The 27,693-nt window shown below is 41.6% G+C and overlaps 1 protein-coding gene across 1 annotated transcript in view; it reads right to left on the bottom strand.

Moving 5' to 3' along the window:
• The window catches only part of LOC146799057 (alpha-1-antitrypsin-like), a 130,828-nt gene that overhangs the window by 59,683 nt on the left and 43,452 nt on the right, over positions 1 to 27,693 (bottom strand). Inside the window, exons 2-3 of the mRNA XM_085626463.1 lie at positions 22,851 to 23,580; positions 6,454 to 6,724 (exon numbers count right to left, since the gene is read on the bottom strand). Of these exons, the coding sequence (XP_085482589.1) occupies positions 6,454 to 6,724; positions 22,851 to 23,562 (983 nt within the window). The 5' untranslated portion in view covers positions 23,563 to 23,580. The remainder of the gene's footprint in view (positions 1 to 6,453; positions 6,725 to 22,850; positions 23,581 to 27,693) is intronic.

The raw sequence follows: 27,693 nt of genomic DNA, 5'->3' as shown, positions 1-27,693 counted from the left end.
GGACAGCATGGTGTGCAGCTCGCGCTGAGCTGCTGAAATCATGGAAGCGTCTAGAAAAATATGATTACACTGTCTATAGGCAATACCTACACAGAGAGGGGGACAGATCTGGGCAACGTTATTAAAAAGGGAATCGAACACCCTACCTATCTTACAACTTCAAGATAGTGAAGGGAAATTGGAACTTACGCAGCTGAAAACACCTGGCTAATGCATATGGAGGTGCGCTGTACCTCCTCGAGGGGCATTGGATGAGTTTTGTCCTCCATGGAGCTACCCCATCTAGAACAGGAGGCTGAGGAGATGCTGGGGGCCCGATCACCAAAGAGGAGATAATGGAGGCCGTCAAGCGATTAAAAAATGGCGAAACCCCGGAAAGTGATGGCTTCCCGGCAGAATTTTATCAACACATCGTACCTATACTGGTGACCGATTGCTGGGTCCCTTGCTCACTGTGCCACTGGATTCAAGCTAGCCTGGCTGATGAAGGGTAATACCCAGAAACTGGTTCCAGGATGATTGTTTCTGGTCCAGGGAGGACCTGGCTGGGCAGTTCGGTCTGAACTGTTCCATGACGCACAGGGTCAAGACTGATTTGCACATGGCTGGGTCTAAACTGGGGTGGCATGGTGAGTAAAAGAATGATGGATTTAACTCAGATCTCTTGACTGGAGGCGAGTGTATGATTTATTCAGCATTCCGTCCATCATTTGTTTGCATAGCACTATTCACCCTAAGTGGGATGGGTATGCCCAGACGTGGGTCCCTTGCTCAGTGTACCACTGGATTTAAGCTAGCCTGGCTGATGAAGGGTCATACGCAGATACCGGTCACAGGATGCTTGTTTAGGGTCCAGGGAGGACCTGGCTTGGCAGTTCGGTCTGAACTGTTCCATGAGGCACAGGGTCAAGACTGATTTGCATACGCCTGGCTCTAAACTGGGGTGGCATGGTGAGCAGAAGAACGATGGATTTAACCTAGATCTCTTGACTGGGGGTGAATGTATGATTTATTCAGCAAATCCGTCCATCATTTGTTTGCGTAGCACTTATATCATCCGGCATGTAGCCGAGATCTGGGAGACCATAGTATGAAAAGTTGTTAGACATGCACCATACACTCCTGAAATGACTCTATGGGTGATACCGCCATCCACCAACATTGCTGATTCCATGTCAATATGAAAATGGAGGGACAGGGGATGTCTAACACTGGGGGATTTATATCATAATGGCCAAGTTGTGATGAAGGAATGTGTGGAGGCTTGCTTTAAATTGGGCAGTGGACAATTTTTGTAATATGCAAAAATCTCTTAAGTTGCTAGGGGGCTTTGGCCGTCCTTCCCCAATAAGCCCCAAAAACAACTTACTGTTAGTAATTCCTATGTATGGCCCAGGGTCGGTATCTGATCACTCAGATATATCGGGCGATACGAGATGATATGCCAAGGAAAATATTTCCCATAATGACGAGATGGGATGAAGTGATGGAAGACCCTATGATGGCGCAGGAAGGGGTCAGGATACATGATGGGATTAAATGTGTGAGCTCTAACGCTCGATTTAAACTAGTTCAATATAATTTTGTACACAAGGCTTACCTTACCCCCAAAGTGCTGTGCAAAAAAATATACCCAGACAGGTAACAATTTTTAGATGATAATGCGTGACACCCGTTTACTCCTGCACCTATCCAACAAGAAGTCTCCCATCCTCCTTGACTTCCCACTTATTGATGTTGATACTGTTTTAATTTGTTTATTCTTAGTATTATGATTATTCATATTAACATTGTATTATTTATTATTTTATTTTTACTTTTACAGAGTTTTTATATAGCGCAAACTTGACCTGAATCGGGTATCAGAGCGCTTTACATAGCACCAGTTGTGTTACATGAGGACACATTCGTTGTTTTCCTTTTTCTTTCTTTTTTTTTGTTAGGTATGGGGAGATTAAGTGATTTGCCCAGAATCACAGGATGTTCAGCGTCATTGCCGAGACTCGAACCCAGTTTCCCAGATCCTAGGTTGACCGCCCTTGCCGTTAGGCCAACTCCTCTCCACCAATAATATTACTATGGGGCATATTATCAAGCCAGGCGATAAAATTATCGCCGCTTTAGCGGCAGAAAATTGCTGCTAAAACAGCGATAATGGGCTTGATAATATGCTCTATGGAATTCCAATTGAAGCCCAGGTTACATGTCCAAATGGCCTTCATGGGCTAATTTCACTAATTTGGGTCTCAAGATAAATGGGGAATAACTTGTCCCCTCTCATAAGAATATGCTCGCCACAAACAGATAATTCATCCAATACCTTAATAAACGGACGGACGGACGGACCGAGGGTTGAACACAACTCTCACGTATTGCTCCTAATTTAACCAACTCCATGACGTTTAATAAAACATTATCCTCAGACATGGCAGAACACCACTCCTCTTTATCAAAAGTACCATCGCTCAATGCCACAACATCATGAACAAATGCAATAGCACCATCGTCTTGAACTTCAGATGAGTCATTTTTGCAATTCTCACTCTGCATAGACAACCTTGACAAACAATCAGCTTGTATGTCGAGCCATCCTTGAATATAAGTTATATCATACTGGTACTCCTGAAGCCTGGATGCAAGCCTAGCTAGTCTAGGAGAACCTTTCCCAGCTCCCCCAGGAGACAAAACCCGAGTCAACGGTTTATGATCTGTCATGAGCTGGAACCTGGTACCCCAGAGGTAAGTCCTAAAATATTGTATGCCCCATGCGGCAGCTAAAGCCTCTCAATCACTGAGTAATTCTGTTCTGAAGTATAAAGAGTGCGTAATGCAAACGCAATAGTTCTATTGCCTTCATCAAATTTCTGGAGAAGAACAGCCCCTAAACCAGTTGCGCTCGTATCCACCATAAGCACCGAGGGACGTCTGATGTCGAATGATGCTAAAACTTTAGCTTCGCACAATTCTTTTTTTATTGCATTGAAACACTCAGTATGACTCACATCCCAAGCAAATTTCACGCCTTTTTTTAGTAAGAGTCTTAAGGTCAGAGTCTTATCAGAAAAATTCCTAACAAATTTCGAATAAAATTCAATAAGTCCCATAAAAGATCTGAGTTGATCTTTATCAGAGGGGCAAGGAGCCAAAAGTATGGCTTGCAACAAATCCTTTTTGGGCCTAACACCCTGTGCAAAAATTTAATACCCTAGGTATTCGATCTGTTGTACTAAAAATGAGCACTTTTCTTTGCGAAGGGTTAAACTAGGATCTCCAACCCTCCTTAAAACCTCTTTAAGGACACAATTATGATCGCCAATAGTTTCCCCAAAAATTAAGATATCGTCTTGGAAAAACACAACTTTATTGATACCTTTAAACAATTCTGTCACCATCCGCTGAAAAACACTGGCAGCAGAGGTTAGACCAAAAGGGAGCCTAGTAAATTGGAATGTACCCTCTGTGGTAATAAATGCAGTAAGGCTTTTGGATTCATCGTGTAAGCGAATCTGATGGTATGCACTCTTAAGGTCTAACTTGGTTAATGTGGTAACTAATTCCCCAATATTAGGAAGAGGAAAGGTATCAGCTATGACATTCTTATTAAGGGACTAAAGGTCCACACAGAATCTAATTTTTCCATCCAATTTGCGGGAAATCACAACCGGAGAAATCCAAGTGGATGCCTCAACTGGTTCGATAATACCACCCTGTAGCATTTCATTAATTAGAGACCTAACTTCATCTCTAACTGTAAGGGGAACTCTCCTAAGCTTATGTTGGATGGGAACAGAATTTTCTTTTAGTAATATCTTGTGAACATAACCTTTTAGTTCACCTAACTCATTATCAAATACACTGCTAGCATCTTGTAAAATACTATTAAGTGAAAGCTCATCAACAACCAGCACTTGGGGAAACACCCTAGGGTTCACAATTATATGTAGGTCATACTGGTGAATCCACCCAAGGATTGGGCGCCCATCAACAGCAACGTAACTTTACCTTTAGTGGACTTGCCTGAAAAAGAAATGTCAGCAGTGAAATATCCTAACAAATCTATACGTTCGCCTTGATAACCTGTGGGACATATGTCACTGGATAAGAGGGATACATCGGACCACTCTTTTCTGAATATAGGTTCAGGAATTATTGTATATCTTGAACCAGTATCCACCATTAAGGTTACCCCATGACCATTAATATCGAAGTCTGCCCTTGGACGTTTTTCCCTCCTCTCATTAATAACATTAACATCTACATCAGAGTCATTTACTATTAAGATTTTATCTTTCTCTCTCCTAATTTCAATAACCTTATCCTCCACAACAGCAACTTTAGGCTTTCCTTTATATCTACACATTTCAAAAAATGCCCCATCTTGCCACATTTTAGACATTCTTTCTTGTTGGCGAAACAGAATTTAGCATCTGAGGCATGTGTATTGCTACCACATCTCGAACAAAATTTTGTGGGATTTCTCACAAAGGTATTTTTCGTTACAAAGGATTTTCCTTTAAATTTGAGTGCAGCAATAGATTCCTCATCAACGCTTTCACACTCTTGCATATATTTCTCAGATACTTCAGATATCTGTGCTTGAGTACTGGATCTCTGTAATTCCTTCATACATATTTCAGATTGTTCGACAACTTTAGCCAAATCGACTGCAACTTTTAACGAAGGATTCTTGGCTGCCCAGAGTCTTTCTTGTATCTTTTTATTATTGCACTGCACAATCAATTGGTCGCATATTAGTTCGTCTGCCATAGCACCAAAATTGTATTTCACAGATAATTCTCTTAACCGTGCTACAAAATCATCAATAGACTCATCAATACGTTGTTTGTGTGTGTAAAATTTATACCTATTCATGACTAGGTTTTCCTCCTTTGTGAACCTTACTTCTAGTCTACACACAGCGTCCTTGTATTCATTGGGCAATGCTTGACCAGAAGCTTGCAATGTTTGAGGTAGGTATTTGAAAATACGTTGTGCTTCTTTGCCAAGGGCATCTAATAATAACGCTTTCTTCCGCTTAGCAGAAAACTCTTGACCATCAAGGGCATCAAGATAGTTATCAAACATAACTATCCAGTCCTCCCAAGGAATTTGAGGTGTTCCAGGTTCACTTAAAAAGGGTGGAGGAAGAGCCACAGTGAGTTGTTGTGCCATAATGGTGATATAAAGCTATGTGAGGTATAATTATAGTCACAAATGTGGAAATACAAACCCTATGAAAGCGCAAAAGGTTAAAATAAATTGTGACTAGGGATGTGATCCTCCACAGTTGATTAACTAGTACTGCTTTTACTTGAAAAAAAATGGACGTACATACAATAAAAATGCACACAAAAACGTATAAATAAATAGTCACCAGTTACCTTCAATATTGTGGGCTACTGTGTCTGTAAAGACGCTACGGTGAACGTTGAAGGTCAATATGTAGAATCAGAGATTTACTAGTGAAGACAGCGTTCTAGCTGCTTCGCATCCTGAATAGTTCCAAATGTTTCCCAAAGTGATGACGTCGTTGTACCAGTAGATGGCGCTCCGAGTACGTCGTGTGCACACTAAGCGTAACTAGGCAACACCTGTCACGCGTGAACTCGAACGCGAAGAGACTTCGTTTCACAGTTGGTTGATGACGTGGGTGCCAAGCTCCTCTGAAAAACGAAACAGGACAGCCAAATCGCCTGTAACCCAGAGGATAGGAACGGATGCACAAAGACAATGCCGATGTCGTCGCACGCAGGATCCGATGCTTGGGGAGAGTCGCCGTCCCAAAAAATTGCTCCACCACACCAAAACCACTCACGAGTCACGGTCCAATCAGCTTCGAAGATCGTCGCCAAATGATGTAAGTGAAGCGGGGAAGAAGGACACCAGGCACTTCACAACGGTAAGTGTGGATTTATTCAGGAACATAGATATGCAGCGTAAAACTCCCGAGCTGACCGGACTCGTAACTGCCCGAGCTCGAACACAGCCAGGTTCAAAGAACACACAAAGAACATTCCATGGTTCTAGAAGCATGAAGGGAAAGGACACAAAGGAAGGGCTAGAACCAAGTAAACACATTTTAGAATAAACATTTACAACAACCAGCCTCTCCTAAATCAAGACTATGTATGACACTCATTCTTTTGTAATGTTAGCATAGTTTTCATATCATGTTGTATTATGTATTGACGTTTTAATATTTCTTCAATAAACGTACTTTTAAACTTGAAAACTGAGTGCAACCAATCGAGGGAATGCCTGCACTAGAAATCGCTCTTTTTTTTTTTCTACTTGAAGGAACACTGAATTCCAGAGAGTTTGAGAATAACCCAATTGCACAGTCCTTTAGTGCACCCTGCAAAATATAACATACCATTTTTTCACAATGTGATCTTTTAAAGTAAAGGTTGATGTCATGGACTATGCACTTTAAAATAATCAATAAGACATTACCTGTGTGCTAAAGACTTGACCCATTTCATTACTGTTGGTCCTGAGAGAGCATCCTGCACCTGCTTCATTTTTCCCTCTTTGGGGATAATCAGTAAAGCACTGGCATCTCCTTTGTATGGTATTTTCACCACGGTACAGGAAAGATCTTCATCGTAGTCGCTGCTGTACATTCCTGAACGGAACATCATGGGCACCTTCACAACTGTCTTCTCATCCACGTGAAAGTCATCTTCTTTTGTGTTTTCCTCTTCGAAAGGCATCTCCCATTTTCCTAGAAAGGAAATTGCGTATTGTTATGGCATGAAAATGTAGGGTACCTATCTCCTGTAAATGTAAGAGAATGTTCCTTGTACATTCCTAAAAGTTTTGTTTCTAGAGAAAAATCAGTCACCAAGATTTATACTACAGGGAATCTTTACTGAATATGATTCACTTATCTCTTTCCTTTACTCTCCCCTCCCTCTTTCCATAAGAAATTCTACATAAGGCAGCTTAAGAGCATCATTCGTTAGAGTTGAACGAGGCTGCATGGAACTATGAAAAGTGACAGAAATAATCTCCTTATGACCTTTAGAGTAGGGTTATGTTTCCTAGGTTCTCATTTCAATCCAAAATAGTAGGCGGATGCTAAAAATAAAGTATATATTTTGCAGGATTGAGTCAGTTTGCTCCCCAAAAAGGGGCTATGGTGAAAGTCTTGCCTCTGCTCTCAGCTGACAGCCTCCCTTGACTTGCACCTTGTGATTCACACCACTGGTTCCTTGTGTGGATGTGGTACAAGGTGATGAAACGTGCTGCATTCTGTGGGCTGCCACTTCTTGTTGCCTGATTACCCAACTGCTGTTGCTGGACCTCACTAGTCTCTGCCAGTATCAATAATAGATTTATGTGCCGGCAACACTTCATTTTATTCCTAATCATCACAAGCCTTCCTCATTTTACAGGTCTCCTGTCAAGCTCTATTCACTCATCACCGCCCACCAGCTCCAGGTACCCAGGTTTAAATAACGATCATCCCTAAATATCAAAAGGATTACTACTAAATAAACAAAAGGTTTGAAAGTTAAGTGTACTCCAACTTGAGATTAACTGGCACTGCATGAAAATGTTAACCAGTATAGAGGGGAAAACTTGGTGGGAGATGCTAGTGAGATTCTGTAAATGTTTAAACCATTGAGCCACAATAGAGAATCCTCAGCAAACCATATTGGAAATGAATAGCTTGCAGCGCTCTGCTAATATGCAGAAATGGTAGAGAGAAAAATTCGATGGCAACAAGTGGGAAATTTCTGTATGTAAAACTAATGAAGGAAAACAAGACCATTGACGTGTAAGCAAATGAGTTTCCTGTACTCATCCCACACATGAAGCCATCATTACCAGTGGCCAGGGGTGATATAGCATTCGGAGCAATTAAATATTGCCAGTATCTCTGCGAACTTCAGACCAGGTCCAGAGGTACTGGGAGTTCAGGGCAAAGCTGCATGGACCTGTGGGCAACTGGTATGTCTGGTTCCCACCTCCTCTCTATCATGGCATAGGGGAGCAGAATACTCCACCCAATCGAATCTTCTGCCTAGAAACACAAACAAATTTACAACCTGCTCCATGCAGGTGCTATAAGTGTGCAGATTTGATCCTGTTGCTTAAAGGTTTGGAATTATTATTCCTCGGTCCAATGCTATTACCCATTCTGAGAAAGAAACTAGTAATCCCTGAACTAATATTTGGGCATACCAATTGAAGCCTGAGATTCTGTCCCACCGGTCTCTCCTTACCTAAATTGGCAACTCATACTGAGAGCCTTACACACCATTGTTATAAAACAGCACTCTTATTTTCTAAGGAAGGATTTGTAGCAAACTAAAAAAGAGAGCTTTCATATTCAAATCCTACAGGATTTATAGTATTACCTTGTGTGGTATTTGCAGCAAAGGTATCTGAAATTCCATTTTGAATACTGGTTGTAGTGTGCCAAGCGAACATCTGTGAGTAAAACATCATGAACCAGTCTAGGAATTTGCTGTCATGCAGCAAGCCCATCAGAAGAATCTAAAGGCAAATCTACTTGACCAAGGAAGCTAGGTCAGGAAAATGTAACATGTGTTCCTTTTGATACACACAGGAAACAAATGTCAATATTAAGTCCTATGGGGACTACACTCCTTTCCACTAGTCCAGTGGAGGGTTGTTTATCACTCCCTGAAGGTGGACCCTCACTTATGTCTATAGAACTGCACCTGCCAGAGAGTGGCAACATTGACATCTTGAAAAAATCCTTAAAACACTGCTTTTCACCGAGTCTCATATTTTTCACAACAAAAAAGTGCAACAAACAAACATATTAACTTCTGCAAGAACATATTAGTCAATGATTGACTTCCACCATTTATCTAAAACACCGCTTTGCAACTAGGTTCATGTTTTCCCCAACAAACAAGTGCAATAAACAAACATATTAACTTCTGCAAAATCACATTTATCATTGACTGACTTCCACCATAAAACTTTTGCTTTCTGATTTAGCAATTGGAGTTCACATCAAATAAGTCCAAGACTCTTTTAGATATAAGCAGGATCTTTAATGCAGGTAAGTCAGGTACAAGCCATCAAACCCTTGGAGAAGCTCCAACATGAACCGTCTACCAACCAGCTCCCGACCGACTCTCCAACCCAGGATTCCACCCCACGACATCCCCAACCTTCTGGTTCCGTAACTGATGACATAACCAGGCAAAAAGTAAGAGGAAGAAATAGCCACATTGACAGATCATAGCACATCTTCCCCCTAAATAATGCAGGGGAATAATAAATGCATCACAAAATCATCATACCACTTAGGCCTAACGGTTGACCTCTTGCAATAAACAGCACCAACTGCAGGGCCACCAGAGGAGGATTTAACACCCCCTTGATTCCGGGCAGGCAAATCTGCAGCTCTTACACATTACCAGAGTCCAGGACAACCACGTTTTTCTTCACCTCAGAAATCAGAAAGGGACCCATGAACTTAGACAGTCCCTTCCTGATGAACCTAGCCGTCCTCACTAACCTTTTGTCACCCTGGTGCCAAACCCCCGTACTTGGCATTAAACCACTTTCTGTATCTGTGCTGATGCACCAGTGTAGGCTGCCTGATAGCATCTTCAGACCACTTGCTCGTCACCCTGGTGCTCATACTCAACCAAGCTGGGCTAAGCTTGCAATGAGGTTTCCGGCCCCTCAAAGATCCAAAAGGCGAGACCGCAGATACCTCATTAGGAGTAACACAATGAGCCCACCAATTTTCTCTCATGGCCTCAGATAAGGGTATTTAAACAAGCAAGGCACGTTGAGCACAGTCCTTCCCCACCCTGTTCATGCTTTCAGCAAGACCATTGGCTTGAAGTGAATAAAGGGCTGTTTTGAAATGAAAAATCGAGAGATGATTCAAGAAATTAGACATCTCTTGGGAAGTAAATTGCGCCCCATTGTCAGTGACTAAACATTTAGGTATACCTCCTGTGAAAATTCCTCATTCAGAAATTCACTAACAGCCTTGGTGTTGACAACAGGAACACACTTGGTCGACTGAACCGGAGCCGCCCTCTTCCCCCTCCCTAGCGCCTTGAGACCCTCACGGGTGAGTAGCACGCTTTATAAACCCCTAATTGATTGATTGATTGATTGATTGACCCATTTGGACGTATAGTCCCCTAAGAGTAAGACAAACCGCTCATTGTGGTTGAAGAGCTTAAAGGGACCTGCAATGTCCAGTGCCAACTTGGTCCAAGGCACAACCGGATTCTCAAAGGGAACAAAGGAGCAGTGTGGGTTTTCTTGCATTTGTAACTGTTGGCACATGGCCAACATTCTTTCACCGTCCCTTTGCACATCATGGTCCATACATGGCCGCCAGTACCACTCAAGCAGTCTGGCCTTAGTTTTATTCATGCCAAGGTGCCCCTCATGGGCCAAGTTCAAGAGTTTTTTCCTCCAAATTCTCGGCGGCACCACTCTCTCCCCCAAAAAAATATTGTCGCCAACAATGCATAACGCGTCTTTGACAGAGAAGAACCCCTCAAGATACATTGAAACCTCTTTCCTGTCAGGCCACCCTTCCACAATAAACGTTTCAAGATCCTACAAGGGTGCTTTACTCGCAGCACATACCCATTCTTCATGCTTCAATGCAGGCTCGCACACTCAATTCACCAACCCATCTTTGACCTTGCAGCATTCCACATTGGCTGGTAATCTGGATAGGCAGTCAGCTGCAAAGTTTTGTGAACAAGGAATGTAATCTACAGTATAGTTATAACAGGCTAATCCTTCCATCCATCTCCTTATTCAATTCATTTCAATTCAGTTTATTAAAGTTTTGGAACTCCAATGAGGTCCACTTAAAAGGATACATACCAATTAATACATAAAGTGCAATAAAACCATGGGAGAATACAGCATGACAAGGCAGTCCGAAGAATTTTTTTTTTTCAACATATAGCAGTATCAAGGGATAACATTTAGAATTTAGCAGCCACCAATGAGGAAATAGAGCATATCCTGAGTTGTGCAAATAGCAATTAGAAAGCAGCCAGGACAACATAGAGCACCTTCATGGATCAAAGTTTGAAATTAGCAGCCAACAATGAGAGAACAGGGCATATCCTGAAATGTGCAAATAACAAGTAGAACGCAACCGGATAATGTGCAAATTTACAAATTAAGTTTAAAAATTAGATGAGCATAAAGCCTTTAGATTGGAAGACAGAACAATGCGAAATACATTCGTAATTAAGAGAGGATAAAACAACTACAAAGAAGTCAACGATTCAGAAATTATATCCCACTTGGAAAATATACAGTTAAAATATGTATATAAATTCCCTAAAAAAGTTGAGCAATTTTGCGCACACTGCTTCATTTTTGGGATTAAAAAGAAAGTTGCGAGCTGAAGTTACATCCTTAACACCGTTTTGTAAAAACATCGGCCTAAACCAGCGACGGCGATGAAAGGCCAGGGCCGGACAAACGATCACGACATGATCCAAGTTTTTGATACTCAGTTCACAAAAATTTTAATTATTTCAATTTTTCGGATTCTGAGACCAGTGTGCTGTTAAATCATTTAGAGGTAGGAGATTTAATCTAAATAAGGAGAAACAGCATCTTGTTCCATGATCTAAGTTGCAAGTTAAATATTTCTGAGGAAGTTTCGGGGAGTAGTCCTTGCTATTATCTTTAGTCTCTCTTTAGTATCACAGAACTCAATATCTCTATTAAAGCTGATCTTACCACTTAAGTTTTTAACAAAGGATTTAAATTCTAATAGCGGGAGAGAAATCACTGACTCCTCCTGAACACAAAACAATTTTAGAGCCAGAGAGAAATCTCGATTTAAAGAGTATTTCTCCCCCATACCACCGAAAATGTCCTTACTGATGAAACCTCTTAGTGAATAATCCATCTACTTATTCTAGGAGTGAAATTCTCCGAATCTCTGCAAGAGAAAGTTCTATTGAGGGGCTTGTGATCAGACCTCATAGTGAAAGGCAGACCCCACAATTTAAAATGCAAGATAGCCCAATACACCGCCAAGGCCTCCCTCTCAATGACAGAGTAGCGCTCCTCCGCCCCCTTCAAGGAACGAGAGGCAAAAGCCACAATCTTGAGCTCACCTTTATCCAACTGAGTTAGAACAGCTCTCAACCCCTTCAAGCTTGCATCCATGGAAATAATGGTCTTCTTGTTAGCATCAAAATGACTAAGGGCGGGCATCTTGGCAATAGACTCTTTGATGACCTTAAAGGCCAGATCACAATCCTCGGTCCACGAGAATCGTCTGCCTTTCTTCAACAGACATCTCAGAGGCTGGGCAATGCAGGCAAAATTCTGAATAAACTTAGAGCAGAATTCTGCTAAACCAAGAAACGAATAAACTTGGTCCCTATTCTCAGGTGTAGGAGTGCCCACAATGTTGCTAGCCAAATCCAACTTTGGACTTATTCCGTTCCCCGAGATGGTGTGTCCAAGTTATGTCACAGTTGGCACTCTGAACTTCCACTTCTCCTTTTTGAGCACAAGACCGGCTTCCTGCAAGTGGCCCAACACTAACCGCAGAATGCTATCATGTTTGCTGGACATCACTTTCATATACCAATATGTCATCCTGGAAGAAGAGTACTTTATCCAACCCTTCCAAAATCTTCTTCATGACTCTCTGAAAGGACGCCACAGCAGAGGCAAGCCCAAAAGGCATGCAAACTAAGCGAACACACCCATGGGGGTAATGAAGGAGGTAAGATGCCTGGAGTCCGGGTGCAACATAATTTGATGGTATGCCAAAGACAAATCAATAACACTAAAAATCTTGACATCCTTCATTAAAGCCAGTCTCAGAAATGTTGGGCAACGGTTGCCAGTCAACCCAAATATACTTGTTCAGACCCCTAATGTCCACGCACATTTGGATTTCAGTTCCTCCATTTTTGGGAGCCAAAACCAGTGGGCCAACCACTCAGAGCTGTCCATTGTCTCAATCACACCATTGCTCTTTAGCTTGTTGAGCCGTTGTTCCAGAGGCTACAGCATCAAATGGGGAACCCTCCTCACCTTGGAAACAAATGGTGAGGCATTAGCTTTAAGGACAATCCTGTGCCCAAAATTCTTCAATAGCCCAAGATTGTTACTAAACACCTTTGGAAACAGGAAAAAAAATGCATTTAGGGGAAAACACCTTGCTAACAACCATCACCTTGTCCTTGGCATTGGGGGTTCAAGGTTATCCCCATGTCTCTTTGATGCCTCCAGCCCGAGAGAATATTACCTATTTAGGCCACATAGATTGTGCCCACAGGTTCACGCTCTTTGAATTGAATTCTCATGACATGATAACCCAAGACATCAATCTTCTTGCCACCATACCCTACAGGATTTATGTCAGGTTTTGCAATTTTATCTTCTCCAAACATCACTCAACATGAATTTGCACTCATCAGGAGTTAACTGATTTACATTAGGCTTGGAAAATGCTCCCCTGCACACGCAAGCATAGTGGCCCATTCTTGCCACATTTGCTACAGGTGGCATACCTAGCATAACAGTTTGGGCTGCTAGAGACATGTGTATCACTCCCTCAACGGAAACAATTAAACCCACCACCTTTCAAGTCCTCTTGGGGTTGTTTCTTCCTTGGACCAGTCTCTTTGTGTTTGCTGTACTCTTTGGGTTTCAAACTCTCATTTCCCTTTACCTCATTAACCAGTATTTCTGACAATGGAGTACTATAATTTTTCTTCTCATCTCTCATATCATGCACCCACAAACTTGTGTTTTCTATGGCCTCCACTTAGGTTGTGGCATCAGACAAACAAGGGTTTTTTAAGCAATTTTTCTTGAACTGTAGAACTGTTAGAACATCTAACAATCTGATCTCTCACCAATTAATCTGACAAATGGTCAAACTCACACGTGCGAGCTAAGGTCTTCAAAGCCACCACATAACTGCCAATCTTCTCCAACTTACCAGGCACTCTGGTAAAAGAATTGTGCCTTTCCAACACAACATTCACACGGGAACCAAAATATTTCTCTAGCATCATAAAGGACATGTCAAAGATATTGTCGGGTTCACCCTCCCCCTCCCCAATCTCAATCTTGTCCAAACTTTCATAGATATTTCTGCTTTCGATGCCCAAGCTGTGTAGTAGAATTGCCTGCTTCCGCACAGTAGAGAATTTCTCACCTCCGGAGGCAATGAAATAAGAGTCAAAAATCAATTTCCATTGTTACCACAGTAGAACAGGATCACCTTTATCAGAGAGAAAATGGGTAGGTTCAAAAGTAGTGGTCACGACTAGACAGTTGTCAGAACACAAATGCGAGAAATCTCAAAGAGGGGTGCGAGGAAGGAAATAAGACACAATTCAAACCAGACTGCAGCTGATGGGAGAATGACAGACCGCTTCAAAAACTGAAAAACGAGTCATACAAAACTGGATTAGGTGTGCCAATCACCGTAAAACACAAGTAGGGAACTATGCAGAGGGTGTGCCTACCACCGTGTAAATAAACAAGGACACTAAATCTGCTGCATTTCTTCAAGTGATTACTAGAAATCTCTCTCAAGTGAGATACAATTGCTCGAAATTCTAAAATCGGACAGGGTGTGGTTTCACCCCAGAAATCTGCATATACACTCTTGCTACTCTAAGGTTTATCTAAAGGATAAAAAAATATCCTCGAAGGTTGATGGTGATGACTCAATATTGCAAATTATAAAATATATGCATATGAATGTAATGGAAATAGTTGATGACACTGTATTATACATAGGGGCTAGTAGTCACTGTGTCTACAACGTTCTATTCTTGGAGATCTATTATTTTGGTGCATCCATACATGTGCAAGGGCAAGATCAAGTCACACAAGTGAAGGTGCTGAATGGCTGGAGTGGGCTGGACAACTGAGTTATACTTTGTGCTGTGGCGTGAGGTAGCATTATTTGAGAGGCATTTCAAGAGGCCAATGGTACAAGAGTGTTGATTGAGTACATCTATGTATGTTTTTATTTAGTATGATATTTTGGGGAAATATGAGGCTGGCCAGACCGGTGAAGCGGTTTTAGGCCAGTCCTAAAAAGGCCCAATACCACTAAGAGCTGCGAGAAAAAGACTTGTGCAACAGAAGTGGAAATGACCTGGACAGACCCCACGTTGGCTGCGGTGCTCAACGTGCCTTTGATTCTGGATAACAGGCTGTTCCATTAATGTGTAGCATGCTTCAACTTTTGGAGCACATCTGTTTTACACCACACTTTTGTGAACAAGCATGGGTGTGGCCAAAATAACTAGCATAGGGCCAGTTCGTAGTAAAAATCTAAATTTGTGGGAGGAAGGATCTGCATTGTAAATCAAGGGGATGTTATGTCCCATGGGTTAGGGCCACTTCAAAGAAAAAATAAGCCAACTTGCAAGGAATTTAATGCAGTAACAAAACCGGCACTTAAAAGGAAATGATGTTAATCCACCTGTGAAGTCACCTAGAATCATGACAATCAGGTTGGCCTTTTAGAAATACAAACATGTGATATTCAGGTTACACACAGACTTTTCAACATTTTATCGCTGAATTTTTAGAGTCTTCATTAGCCAAGATCTTTTAATTTTACTAAAAACACATACATAGTATAAGTACGGACTTTCCTACAGGCTTCATCGTACATTGTCTGGTTTTGTGTGCTTCATATTTAGTTTTTTGCTAACCACACCATACAGCATGATTCATTGGCTGGTTCCTTTGTCTGTGAGTTTGGTATTCTGCCAAAGCACAATGTCATCACCCTCACACAAAGCAGCCCCTTATAAAGTCCCTTTATCTTTACAAGGGCTCACCTACTCCACAAACACTGCTTCCAGGCCCACGCTTCTAACTGCAGCGCACCACATCTTCTTGCACGTACAGTGTTTGTGGCCTCTATTTTTTGGAATGGACGCCTATCCCATTCAAAATGGCTGTCCACCTGTAAGCTTGCAATGATATGCGCATGCACAGGCTGCCATTACTGTGGAAGGTCTCCAGAGCAAGTCTAGAATGGCCACCCCTGCATGAGCTTGACCGCACAGGTGGCCATCTCTGAATATTTATATAAATGCTTATTTAAAAAAGATGGCTGCCCATGCATCAACATTATTGTGCCTTTTTAAAAAAAGTTTTTGTTAAGTTTTTATTATAAAGAGTTGCAAGACATTTTTTAAAAATGGCGAAGCCAAAAAGCTGTCAGTCAGTGCAGACATATTCCATTTGCCAGTGCTTGTTTTATGTGTTGTTATATCAGGCAAATCGTTGTGTACATAATTAGCAACATTTTTCTTTCCTCTCGCACGCACCAATGCTTCGTTTAGCCAACCCACCGTACTATTGAGTTCTTCACTTCACCTCCATTCTGGCCAATTCCTTACCCAAAGTCCTTACTCTTTTTGAAGTTACGCTAAGAATTATTTTTCCAGGAAGTAGAAATGCTTTTAATTTTCTTGTTTACTATTTTCCATGCTGGCAAAATCTCCAAGTGAGATACCACAGCCTCACTGACTAGTTTTCTAAGACCCATGAGATTAGTTTTTTGAGGCCCTTGAATTGCCACAGTTTCAAGTAAGAATTTGCAAATTTCTATCATTCTTACAAAGATGCTTACTGAAGAAAATAGTGAAACATTTTCTTTCAAGAAAGTGCATATTTCCATGTACAGGATGCTTCAGAGAATAAGTGTAATAAGCTTATCACTTGGAGAACTCTACAAGTTATAAATTCAAACATATTTGTAGAGCGATACATGTCTGTCTAGCTTTGGATGGCAAAGGATAATTTAGAAGTCTTTGGCAAAAAGCCATCTTTCTCACCAACTCCAATTGAGGACAGTGCACAGTATGTCATTATTCAAAGAAACCGTATGATTTATATAACTGGAATGCCACTATGAACTTTTACAAAACGCTTAAGAAAGGTGGAGAAGGGCCCAGTTGTAATGGAGATTAAAAAAATTAAAATAGGTCAATCAATATCACTAAAATAGCAATTTCATTTCAATTTGAGACCTCCATTTTAAATGACTGTCCTTTTGAAAACAGAGCTCAGATTAAAAAGGTATATACAGTAAGTCAGAGAATTTGGATTCTACGTGTGAAAGCACCTAGATCGTTTGCTTTTTGGACCTCTGGGTTTTGAAGATGCTGTTGTGTGAAGCTGCCAAATAAATGTGTGTCCCACATGAACCACCAACAATGGTTAGGAACTGCGATTACAGTGTTTAACATGTTTATTTATTCATTTTTTTATGCATTTTTATAAAGCGCAGACTTTACCCGAAGATGTCAGCGCACTGTTCAATAGAACCAGTTACGTTACATGAGAGAAATGTTACAAAATAGAATGTAGAAAAATAGCAGGACACAGAATCAAACACAGCAGGCAAAAGGAACACAATATCAAACACAGCAAGCAAGGAATGTACAAAAAATAAATAAATATAACAAATTTACAATGACTAACGAACTTCCTGACGGGGTCTGAGGTCATAAGGTCAACTACCTTTGGGCAGCTTAGGAAAGTTGGCCTTGTGTTAGAGGAAGGTCACATATGTAACATGTATGTACATTTGAAGTCTTAGAGAAGCTTTTGACCGACTAAGGCTGTCATCTGGCTCATTTAAATTATGGCTGTCTATCAAAGGCACAGTGATGATGATTACCTTAACTGAGCACCAAAAGCAATAGACCGTTCCTTTCTATACAGTGTGCTGACTCCTGGGCTTTCGCCGGGAGCAGGAACTTTATGGCTACTTATTTCAAAATCTGTTTTTGGTTGGCACATAATTCAGAGACTAGAGTCAGTTCTATTTATAGTTTCACCCTAAACAAACTGCTTCATAGGTATGATATGGATTATAATTTTCCTAGTGGGCGGTATGAGGAAATTCACTTGACTTGGTTGTATGATTGGAGTTCAAAGTTCTTTTAGTTAACCAATACCTTGCCCGTTCTCTTTGTCCTGCTATTCACACATAAGTGGCTGCCAGGAGAAGCGTGTCTGCTAGTAGGAAGTGTGGATGCTTTCGATCAAACTCAAAAGTGACAGTTATCCTGCTAGGAAAGTGACTTTACTTCCAGGTCACATGACCATGGTTTGTCACGTGACCGACCATATGTAGTCACGTGATTGGGGTTTGGGACATCACAATCTGGGTCACATGATCCCATAAGATCATGTTACTGGGTTGAGTTGTCACCTGTGAACCTTGACCCCTGAAGATCATGTGACTGGGGTTAAGATGTCGTCCGTGAACCCCTGACCCCTGAAGACCATGTGATCAGTAAATTATGTACAACAGTACGCCCAGAGCCCCCTATCCCACTTATCGGGCTTTGAATACATAAAGGAGATCTCTACACAGCTCATGTCATACCGCAGAGCTCCTACAAGAAAGGAATCGCACAATTGTTATGAAGCGATACAACTACATTGCCAAAAAGAGGCCCACTATAAATGGTGTGAACACTGTTGATAAATATTACCACAGCGTGACACCTACAACGATGGAAGCAGGCTTTGCAGCACAGCATTATTAAAGATGAGGGCCACAATGTCAACAGTTTCAATGAGGAGTTCTGCCAGAGGTAATCATAACTTACACTCATTTTTTAGCCACATCTGATATTTGCTAGTAAGGGCTCCAACAGCAGTTCTTCCTCCAGTAACAAAACTTCAGCTGTAAACAATTTTCGGTGAAATGGAAGTTGCAGATGAATCTAGAACAGCTCCCAACCTCTGGTGTATGAAGGTATGGGGGCAAGAGATGAGGGCCAAACAGCTGTTATATATTAATAGATCTGAACAACTCTCAAGATGTCATACCTGCCTCCGAACACTCTGAGTGGGCTGTGTTGAGTAAAGATCTTTAGAAACATTTATCTATACTGTATATATTTAATTATTAACTTTCTTTTTCTTTCTTTTCTGAACTGCAGATAGCATCTGTGATAACCACTGGGTCCACGGCACACAGCCAATCGTTAATACCATTCATTGTATTTGCTTATGCTGTTCAATACAGAGCTCTCTTTAGAAGGTTACAAGTTGAACAGAGCTGGTAAGCATACATTTGGTGAAGGTGTGGTTTTCTGGGGAAGAGTTGTAATTGCTCTGTAAAACCTCAAGGAATCACTTTAGGTGAAGACCAACCATTGTTAACACACAAATATGTTAAGTTTATTTGCAATGCGCACTATTACCTCTGAAGGTATCCTGGTGCTGGGCAGGTGTGTGCAACTAGCCTCGACTACGGCAGGGGGATTATTCAAAAAGCCAGGACTGGGAACTCAAGAAGTGAGGAGGTGGCTCCGAAGTGAAGAGGGAAGTGGTTCCACTCTTAGGGGCAATGTGTAAGATGGCCCAGCCTCCAGAATAATTTCTATGGATGTGTGGGATGCATAGGATGTGTGTGAAGTCTGAGTCTGGTGGAGCGGAGGCGTCTGGACTGTTGATAGTAGGAGATGCAGCTGTTCTGGTAGGAAAGCCCTATGCTGTGTAGTGTCTTCAATGTGTGAGTGAGGAGTTATCACTGAGCGCATTTGTGTATCTTGTGCCAGTGGCGAACCCTGAGGCAAGGAGAGGTGTGAAGTGTTCTGCATAGGAGGTTGAGAATGAGTTTGGGTGCCTAGTTCTGGATCGTTTGTAGTCTTCTGGTGAGTTGTAGTGCCAGCATAGAGGGTGTTCCCATAGCCCATAGCCCAGATTGTTGGTAAAGAGAGTGTGATCAATGTTTTTTTCTGGTGTTGTTTAGGAGCCATATGATGATCTTCCTCAGCATCTTCAGGGTGCAGAACCAGGATGCAGTCACAGCATTGACTTGAGTGGTCATATCCAGCTTACTGTCAATGATACCAAGGGTCACTGCTTGGTGACTGGGGGTTAGGGTTGCCACCTACCTACCTCAACGAGAGAATCTCCTTCCACGTACCCAGTAGAAACCTCTGATCTGCCAACCTCACCCTCGCCAAAACCCCATGCACCTGCAGAGCCAGAACAGGAGGAAGAGCCTTCTCCTACATCGCGGCCAACACCTGGAATGAGCTTCCGATCGACATCAGATGTGCCCCCTCCTTGAACACCTTCAGGAAGGCACACAAGACCTGGCTCTTTGACTGTACAGAACTGCTCATCCCCTCCTCCCCTTCAGCGCCTTGAGACCCTCATGGGTGAGTAGTACGCTTACAAGTCCCCTGATTGATTGATTGATTGATTGATTGATTGATTGATTGATTGATTGACCTTTCCAAGAGAAGAATACCGGCTATTTAGTGTTGTTTTAAGAGTCTGCAAAGGCCTGGATGTGATACAAAATTAGACTGAAAACAAAAATTGTGTGTAATCATTTATAACATGACTTTTATGACTGTTTATTATTAATCAGGGATCATTAATGCAGCTCCAGAACACATTTAAAAGTGCTTTCTATTTATATTTGCTGTTTGAAGTATGGACAGATAAAAAGTATAAATACTGGCTTTATGTGATATTCCTTATTTTTGTACTGGCCGTGACATCAACATACTGTTGGTACTGGTAGAAAACTGGTCAGGTGGCAAACCTACTGGGGGTTGTTTGTTTCCAAGATTGGCTGGCCACCTGGTGGAGTCCCATGGTTAGGTATTCTTTCTGAAGACCATTTCTTCTTTCTTTTCGGTGTTGATGTTGAGACATTTGGCCTTCATCCAGAAGTCAACTTCAGTCATGCAGACGATGAATGTGTTCCTTGTGTTGGGGGTCTTGTCCAAAATGGAAACTACATGTCTGTTAAGGTGAGGATGTTGAAGTTGTGTGCGTGGATGACCTTGTTCAGAGGGGCCCTTTAAGTGTTGAAGAGAGTTTGGCAGAGGGAAGACCTTTGAGGCACTCGTAGATGAGTTTTTGGGCTTTAGACGAGTATGGTTGAAGGCTGAGAGCTTGTGTTATATCCGACAAGAAGAAGCAGATCAATCAGAGAGAGGGCTCTTGGATGCCATTGCCAATCTCATGGAGGCATCTGATGAGGATGTGGTATGAGAATGTGGGAAGGGTACAGAGAAGTCTAAGAGGATGAGGGCGGCCATATCTCCTCCCTCCAGAATCGTGCAAATGTCCTCAGTGGCAGTGATGAGTGCTGTTTCTGTAGTATAGTTGGGCCTGAAGCCAGACTACAGGGTGCCAAGGAGCTGGTGTTTCATGAGGTAGTCTGTGATGCATCTATTGATAAGCTTCATAAGGTCTTTTACTGGTTAAGATAGGCGGCAAATTGAATTGTAGTTGATGATTGAGGCTGTGCCTGCTGAGGTTTTTTTGAGCAGAGGCAAGGCTGTGGCATGTTTCCAAGCATTCAGAAAGGTGGCTGAGATTATGGGGGTATTGAGTATGGAAGTAAGAGCTTCTCTGATGGGTGTGAGTACTTTGGTGAAGGTTTAGTGAGGCAGGGTTTGGACGGAGCCTCAGAGTGGTGGTCTCATTCATGGTGACAGTGGACCATGTGGTCAGGGTCAGTCCTTCTGCCATGATGGGGAGATGAGTAGTGAGTGCAATGGGTGAGGGTCGAATTTGCAGTATATGGATGTGATTTTGTTGCAGAAGAACTCTGAGAGCTTGTTACAGAGGTCTTTTGAGGTGGTGATACTGTTGAAGGCAGCTGCAGGAACAATGAACTCTTTAACAAAGATTTCCTTGCTGCTGTTAGTGCCAGTGTTCTGAAATTTCTGTGAACTTCCTTTGAAGAGTACTAGGAGTTTCAAACACTAGCCAGCTTGAAAGGAATGCCTTTCTTTTAAAGTTGGCCCCCTTGAGGGTTTTATACTCCAGATCAGACATAATGTGCCATTCACCTGTCATTATACTACCATATGTATCCCTATGAATGTTGTCAAATGTCATTGGCAAGCATCTTTGCAATGTGAAAAGCAAATGATAAATAACCTAGGCAGGCATTTTTATATTTTGAAACAGGCAATGTCAAATGCAGTAGGAAGACATTATAATATTTTGAAAGCTTGTGTAGGATAGGGTTTGTGCATTGTGAAATGCTTATACTAAATACAATAGGCAATGTGTGTGCATAAAGCCATATCTTGATATGTAGTATTTAGCTGTGTGTGAATAAACGTACCCTTTTCTTTTTAAAACAAAAGTGCTTGCTGGACGTTAGTTTATTAAGTGTTTTCATATTGCATTGCTGAGTATCTTGCCCACAGCACCTCCTTCAGTAAGCCCTGGACTGCTCTGTCAGGCTGTGCTCACTGTCCTAAGAGTCAAGGGCTAACAGGGGTCTTCTTGGTCTCTAGATCGGATCAAGTAGTAGGATGGCCCTGTTTCACAAATGTGAAAAACCCCAGCCATCACATTTGAGTCACAGTAACCCAAGACTGGTGACAGTAAAATGATTATTATCCTGTTTTGCATCCATGGCTCATAAGAAAAGAGGGATTGGTTAACGCTGAAAGAGAGATTTGACGAGAAAATAAAATCTGTACATCTATCACACACTAAAGGGTTAATAAAAAGGAATGACATTATTTAAAAAACACATTTTAATAGCAAGTCTTGAGAGTACTGCAGTGCTTAATGCAACATCTGAAGGTGTGCAGGTTTGTACATTACATTTAATTTAATTTCTGCAGACTTTCACACATCTTATCGAGACCCTATAAAGATGTAAACAGCTTTGTAAGCTACATTAGCTGAGATAAGAGATTCAAACAAACAAAACCTGTACAAACCTGCACTAGAAGGAATGTAGTAGTAACCTTATTAAAGGCTTTATAATACATTTTAAAAAATTCGGAAATTAGTATTAGCAATTACGCGTGGGTCTACCAGTGCAGTATCGCAGTCAGTCTTACCTCTGAAGACAATGTAGTTAACTAGAACCATTGCGGTCTGCTGATCAAGACTCTTCAAGAAGTCAACTATTTTTCCGTTTGTATGCGTCTTCACATAATCGTTTATCTGTTTTTTTGCTTCTTCTTCATTTTCAAAATTGGTTGAAAAGGCTTCTGAATGAAATTGGGTTTTGACATCCTTTAGAAATGTGGGCAGAAGTTTCAGTCCCTCCTTGATAAAGAGGGCATTCCCCATGTTCAGTTGCAGCTCGCCATCAGCTTCGTTTAGCATCTCGATAAGGTGGTGGAAGCTCTCGTGGATTTCGTCTATTGAAATGCTTGAAAGGTTAAAGTTCAGGCCATGTAAGATTTGATCCAAAGTGGCCTTCTTTGCACCTACAGACAGCATTGCCAGGGCAGTTGCAATACTTACAGGGGAGAAGAATACATTACGGGACTCTCCTACCCCAAGAGAGTGATTAAAGATTTGGAATGCAAAATTTGAAATGGGCTGTGAAATTTTGTGGCAGGCCATAGTTTCATTTCCATGGTGTTTGTGGTGATGGTTATGATGGTCATGCTGATGATGAGAGTGGCGTTCAGAGTGGCCATGTTTCCCTTCTTTTCCACGCCCTCCATGGGCGTCGTCTCCTTTATGGCCTCCATGATGATCACAGAGGACTAATCCATAAAACAGGGTGGTAAATATACAGAGATATAGTGCAGACTTCATGTTCTTTTGAGATAGTATCTGTAAAAACAGGGAAAAGTTAGCATTCCTAGAAACATGAACATTTTCACCAAGCAATTCATTAGACAGTAAATTAATTCACTCAGAGTGTGTTTTTTGTTTCCACCATTACTTCTGTGCTAGGTGGCATTTACTTGATGTTGCCTGGCTTCTAATACCCAAGGTTCCACTACTCTTTATACTTCTGTCATGAAGAAAAACTTGCCGTAAAACATTCAGCTGCTTTTCCCATGGCTGGGATCTGGCTAAGAAAGTGTGCACGTTCAAAAGGGTGTTTCTCAAATTCACTTGTCTAGCTCCCTAATGGACTCCTATGGTGATTTGAGTGTTATAATCTGCCCCCCCCCCCCTCCCCCACTGTTGGGCCCTTTCTGATGCCCTAAAAAATTGCGATGTGATTTTTACTACACTATCACATGAACCGTTCTTTATAAGATGGTTGAAAATGTGGCTGGTGCATAGAAACTATGGGGCCTATGCATCAACAATGCCATTTGCGATTCCTTATTAGCGAAAAATAAGGAATCGCTAATAAGGAATAGCAAAAGGCTATGCATGTAGGAATCGCTATTCAAATAGCGATTCCTTAATATTCCTTATTACCGAATCGGTAATACCGAATCGGTAATAAGGAATACCTACCCATTCATTCCTATGGGCTTGGAGGCCCATAGGAATGAATGTAAAGCCAGTCTGTATTAGCGATTCGGTATAACCGAATCGCTAATAGCGGGAGCACTTTCAAGGGTGCCAGGGTGTCAAAAGGACACCCTGTTGCACCCCTGAAAATGATATGTGCACATATGTTGCACACACACATGCTCTAAAGGCATGTGTGTGCGCAACATGAAACTTTGAAAAATGCACAAAAGTGCATTTTTCAAAGTTTTTGCAAATTACCATGCAGTTCATCTTCATGGTAATTTGCTCCCCCTATTAGCGAAATCGCTAATTTTTTAACTTTGATGCATTGCATTTAAGGAATCTCACTTTGGGATTCCTTAAATGCAATCGCTATTTAAGGAATCGGTATTTAAGGAATCCCTATTTAAAGAATCGCTATTTAAGGATTCCTTAAATAGCGATTTCTGCTTTTGGGTTGATGCATTGGGATTGGGTATTTTTTACTTAATACCGGGAGCTATTACCGAATCGGTATTTTACCGACTGGATTTTGGGTTGATGCATGAGGCTGATAGATATTTACTCTATAGATATGTTTGTGTCCCACACCACATAGAAAATGTGTGTTTTGTATCCTGAATACATTTGGGGCCTCATGTAGGTAGCCAAATACCGGTCGGTAACGGCCGATTTTCGGTAATTATACCGTTACCGAGCGGTATTTTGGCTTTTGAGATGTAGGGGGAGAATTTCTGTATTCGGAATTTACCGAATCGGTAAAATTACCGATTCGGTAAAATTACCTATTCGGTAATTTTACCGATTCGGTAAATTCCGAATACAGAAATGAGATGTAGGGGGACTGTGTGGTGTGTGTGGGGATTCGTTATTTACCACCAACTAATAGTTGGTGGTAAATAACGAATATGTGTGTAAATGCATTATTTTGCACGTAGATGTGTGCAATGTGGCAGACACACATGCCCTCAGGGCATGTATGTGTGCCACATGTGCACACATGGCCGAATCAGGGGTGCAACAGGGTGTCAATGTGACACCCTGCCACCCTTGCATGTGCTCCCCCATTACCGAATCGGTATTTACCGAATCGGTAATGAGGCATACCTTCCCATCAATGGGAAGGTATGCCTCATTACCGAATCGGTAAATACCGATTCGGTAATTACCGAATTTCTCCGATTCGGTAATATTTACCGAATCATTACCTACATACGAGTTACCACTTCTTAAATACCGAATCGGTAAAGTTCGGTATTTAAGAAGTGGTAACTTGTATGCTACCTACATATGGCCCTTGGTGCCTGAACTTTCCTGCAGAGCCTCAATAAATTCATAAAGACTCCTTAAGGGGACAAAGGGATAAAGGAAGACTCCAAAGTACATTTCCATATGTAACTTTCTATAACTTCTATAATTGTTTATACTTGCAACAAAAACAATGGGTAGGTTTTAAACTGGTCCTATTCATCAATCAGTTGTCTTTTTAGGATAATGCTTTCAGTGTTTCTTTCAAAAAGGGAAAACCAACAGGAATGAAATGAGGTCAAACATGTAGCGATATCTGGATTGCTCCAATCATTAATTTCAAATCATGACTTATGTAATACAAATTTGATTTTTTGGAAGATGTGGTTAATTTCGGATAGGAAAAGACTTCAAAGTAGACACAAATCTCTAGTTCATATTTAATATGGTGGACAGTAATCACTGAGGCAATTTTCACAAGGGTGGAATATTGTATTTTTGGGCAAGAAAACTGCAATGATCACGCTCACAGAATTTGAGATTTTACAATGTAACTGCGAGTTCTTAAATAATGAAATCCAGAATTTCAATATGTTAATGTTTAGGATAAGTAATATTTTTTTCAGTGAGCTTCACTTGACCTCTAATGTTTTTTGCATGTCTAGCAATGCTTTTGTATGCATTGTTATGGTTGGTTTTTCATGCATCTATATAAAATGTCCTCACCTTTAGAGGGAGGGTTGCTAATACCTTTGGTACTATTTGATATTTATGCTTGAAATTTGATAGAGAGTATGTATTCTTCATCCTGGAATCCCATGTTGTTTCTTGTAACAATAAGGTCGAGGTGCCTTTGTTTTGAAATTTCATTTTGGAGAACTATTCGACGAATCTCCATTAAATGTGGTGGAGGAGGTTTATATTCAGACTTGGGGGCAGATTTACAAGCCCCGTGAGCCACTTTTGCGCCGCCGTTGCGTCACTTTTGTGATGCAGTGGCGACACAAAGCTAGCGCCATGCTGCGACAGATTTACAACGTGACGCATCACGTTGTAAAGCCCTGCGCCACATTAAACCCGCGTCAGGTTTAATGTATGCAGGGTGAGCATTACGTCGGAAAAAGCCTCGGAAAAGTGACACAGTGAAATCTACAAGATTTCATTCAGTCACTTTTCCGACGCTGGTGCGTCAAATCCTTACGCCTGCTTCAAGCAGGCGTAAGGCGTGACGCACCATGTTAGGGATTAGGCAGTTTGGAACAGTGCTGGAGTTGCGTCGGGCTTGCGACACAACTTCAGCACTGCGCCAACCTTACGCCAGCAGATGCATCACGCATCTGCTTGTCCTTGCACCACGATGCACCACATTGTAAATGCGGCGCATCTCCGGTGTCGGAAGGGCAAACTTGCGTGACGCATCTTCCCTGGCGCATCCCTGCTGAGTTGCAGGGATGCGCCAGGGAACGTAAATCTGCCCCTTGGTTTTTATATTTAGTGCATATTCATAAAGAGAGGGAATGTTAAAGGGAGGTCAAAAGGTACACGTGTATTTGTAGTGTCGGTTCACCCTTGATGTCTGTTTATGGCCTCGGTGTTTGTCGTGGTGTGTTCATCTTTCACTACGTGTATTTAGTATGTGTTCATCTTTCACTACGGGTATTTAGTATGTTCAGGGGAAAGAAGGAGGGGGTCACTGCTAGTTAGACGGTGTTAAGTCTTCCCCAAAGTACGCAGTGTTAGGTGCGTTATAAATTGGTATAATACTCTTCATGAGGGAGGATGGGTAATGTTGATGCATGTTATATTATGATATGTCGTTTTTTCCTATCTTCTCTTTAATTTGCTTTGTTCTTGCTTTAGTGATGTTTTACTTTTGGTTGCATCCTTGAGTTATGGACATTACGGTTTATTTTGTGTATAGTTCTTTGCTGTAGTAATGTAAACTTTGTTTTCATTTTAAAAGGAAAGGGATAATGTTATATCCTGAGTTTTACTTAATTGTAATTAGCCTAGGTCTTCCTAGCTGCTCAGCCAGAGTGAGAGATGGTAACGGAATGTTGGTGTGACTGTGATGAATGGAATGCCTGGGTGCCTGTGTGGGTGAGTGATGACAGTTGGAGATGGGCTGAGCAGCTAGGCAGGCTGCTCCTGGTGGGGCTGTTACATGGGCTGACATAGTGGCTGTAACAAGGGCCTAAGATAGGCTAATGATGAAGCTGGGGT

Source organism: Triturus cristatus, chromosome 9 (assembly GCF_964204655.1).
Source record: "Triturus cristatus chromosome 9, aTriCri1.1, whole genome shotgun sequence".
NCBI lineage: Eukaryota > Metazoa > Chordata > Amphibia > Caudata > Salamandridae > Triturus > Triturus cristatus.
The sequence above is the reverse complement of the archived record's forward strand: the minus strand, read 5'-3'. Positions and strand labels throughout refer to the sequence as shown.